The sequence below is a fragment of the Octopus bimaculoides genome, chromosome 26 (genome assembly GCF_001194135.2).
Source record: "Octopus bimaculoides isolate UCB-OBI-ISO-001 chromosome 26, ASM119413v2, whole genome shotgun sequence".
Lineage (NCBI taxonomy): Eukaryota > Metazoa > Mollusca > Cephalopoda > Octopoda > Octopodidae > Octopus > Octopus bimaculoides.
In genome coordinates this window covers 13,479,656-13,480,935 of record NC_069006.1, presented here as the reverse complement: position 1 = coordinate 13,480,935, position 1,280 = coordinate 13,479,656, and the positions used below count along the sequence as shown (strand labels likewise).

General features: G+C 30.8%; 1 protein-coding gene across 1 annotated transcript in view; it reads right to left on the bottom strand.

Moving 5' to 3' along the window:
* LOC106878981 (transmembrane protein 26) overlaps positions 1-1,280 on the bottom strand; it is a 21,714-nt gene that overhangs the window by 9,895 nt on the left and 10,539 nt on the right. The window contains exon 6 of the mRNA XM_014928359.2: positions 908-1,117. Coding sequence (XP_014783845.1) covers positions 908-1,117 — 210 coding nt within the window. The remainder of the gene's footprint in view (positions 1-907; positions 1,118-1,280) is intronic.

Genomic DNA, 1,280 nt, shown 5'->3' with positions numbered 1-1,280 from the left:
AAATGAAAATAATGTTTTTTACAAAAATATAAAAAATATATAAAAAAATAAATATACCAATACATTATATTGTCTTTGAGTTTTTAAAGTTCAATGGTAATCCATGTAGATAATTGTTAGATAGATTAGGATGCATGGAATTAAGAATCATGTAGTGTTTAAAAAAGGCTGAGAGTTTATGTGTTAAACAGGAAGTGTGGTGTCAAAACAGGAAGTGTATGTAAGAGAAGACAATTCTGTGGGTTTTATACTCTTTAGTTGGAGTTCTGGACTCTTTGTCAACAGGAAGTTTATGTCTGCTCTTAGAGAAACAAGAAGTAAACTTATATGTATTTCATTGGGTAGGCGAGAGAAGGGAATATGGTCACCGAGGGGTTTGTATGTTAAGAAGCGTTTGGAATTTCTCTATAAAAAGATTCTCCTTGTTGATTCTTTCTTGTGTAGGGAATATAAGGAATTTAGGGTTTTTATTTTTGTTCTTTATTATTATTATTATTATTTTTTATTTTCCTATTATTTCTCCACGTGCGGTTAACACAACTCCACCATTTACTGACTTTATATATATATATATATATATTTATATATATATATATATATATATTTATATATATATATATAGATACACACACACATGTATTATATATATATGTACACACACACACACAAACATCCATATAGCTTGTCTACCTACAAAGATGTGCAATGTATACAAACATGCAGAGAATGTCCACCAATAACAAGAATATTTGGGTAAACCCTTCCCCCATGTATTTGAAAGAGTAAAAATCCTTCACAGTAGTACAAGGGAATTCTGATTATTTTCAGTATTATTATTATTATTAATAATATTGATATTATTATGATGGTGATGGTGATGATAATGATATTTAAGCACACAACATACTTCCTTCTCTTTGAAAGCGTCGAAGAATTCCACGATGTCAGCTGCTGTTCCAATATAAACCAAGAGAAGCTGTGAGAGTTGGTCATGCGTCAATTTACCTTTGGGAAGGAGCCACCGTCCAAGAATGAGCAGAAGTAAGAGGAACTGTTCCAATGTGCGAATCCATTGGTCTGATGAAAGCCTCAGTGGAATATGGATCTCAAACTTCATCTGCCCAATGTAACAAAAAATAATAAAAATATGATTATAAAGACTGCCAATGCTTCAGCATGGCCACAGTAAAAGCATGGCCTAAAAAGAGTAAAAGAATAAAAAATGGATTTGAATGTTGTTTAGAATTTGGTATAAAATAAAATTTGGGAAATATTTGTTC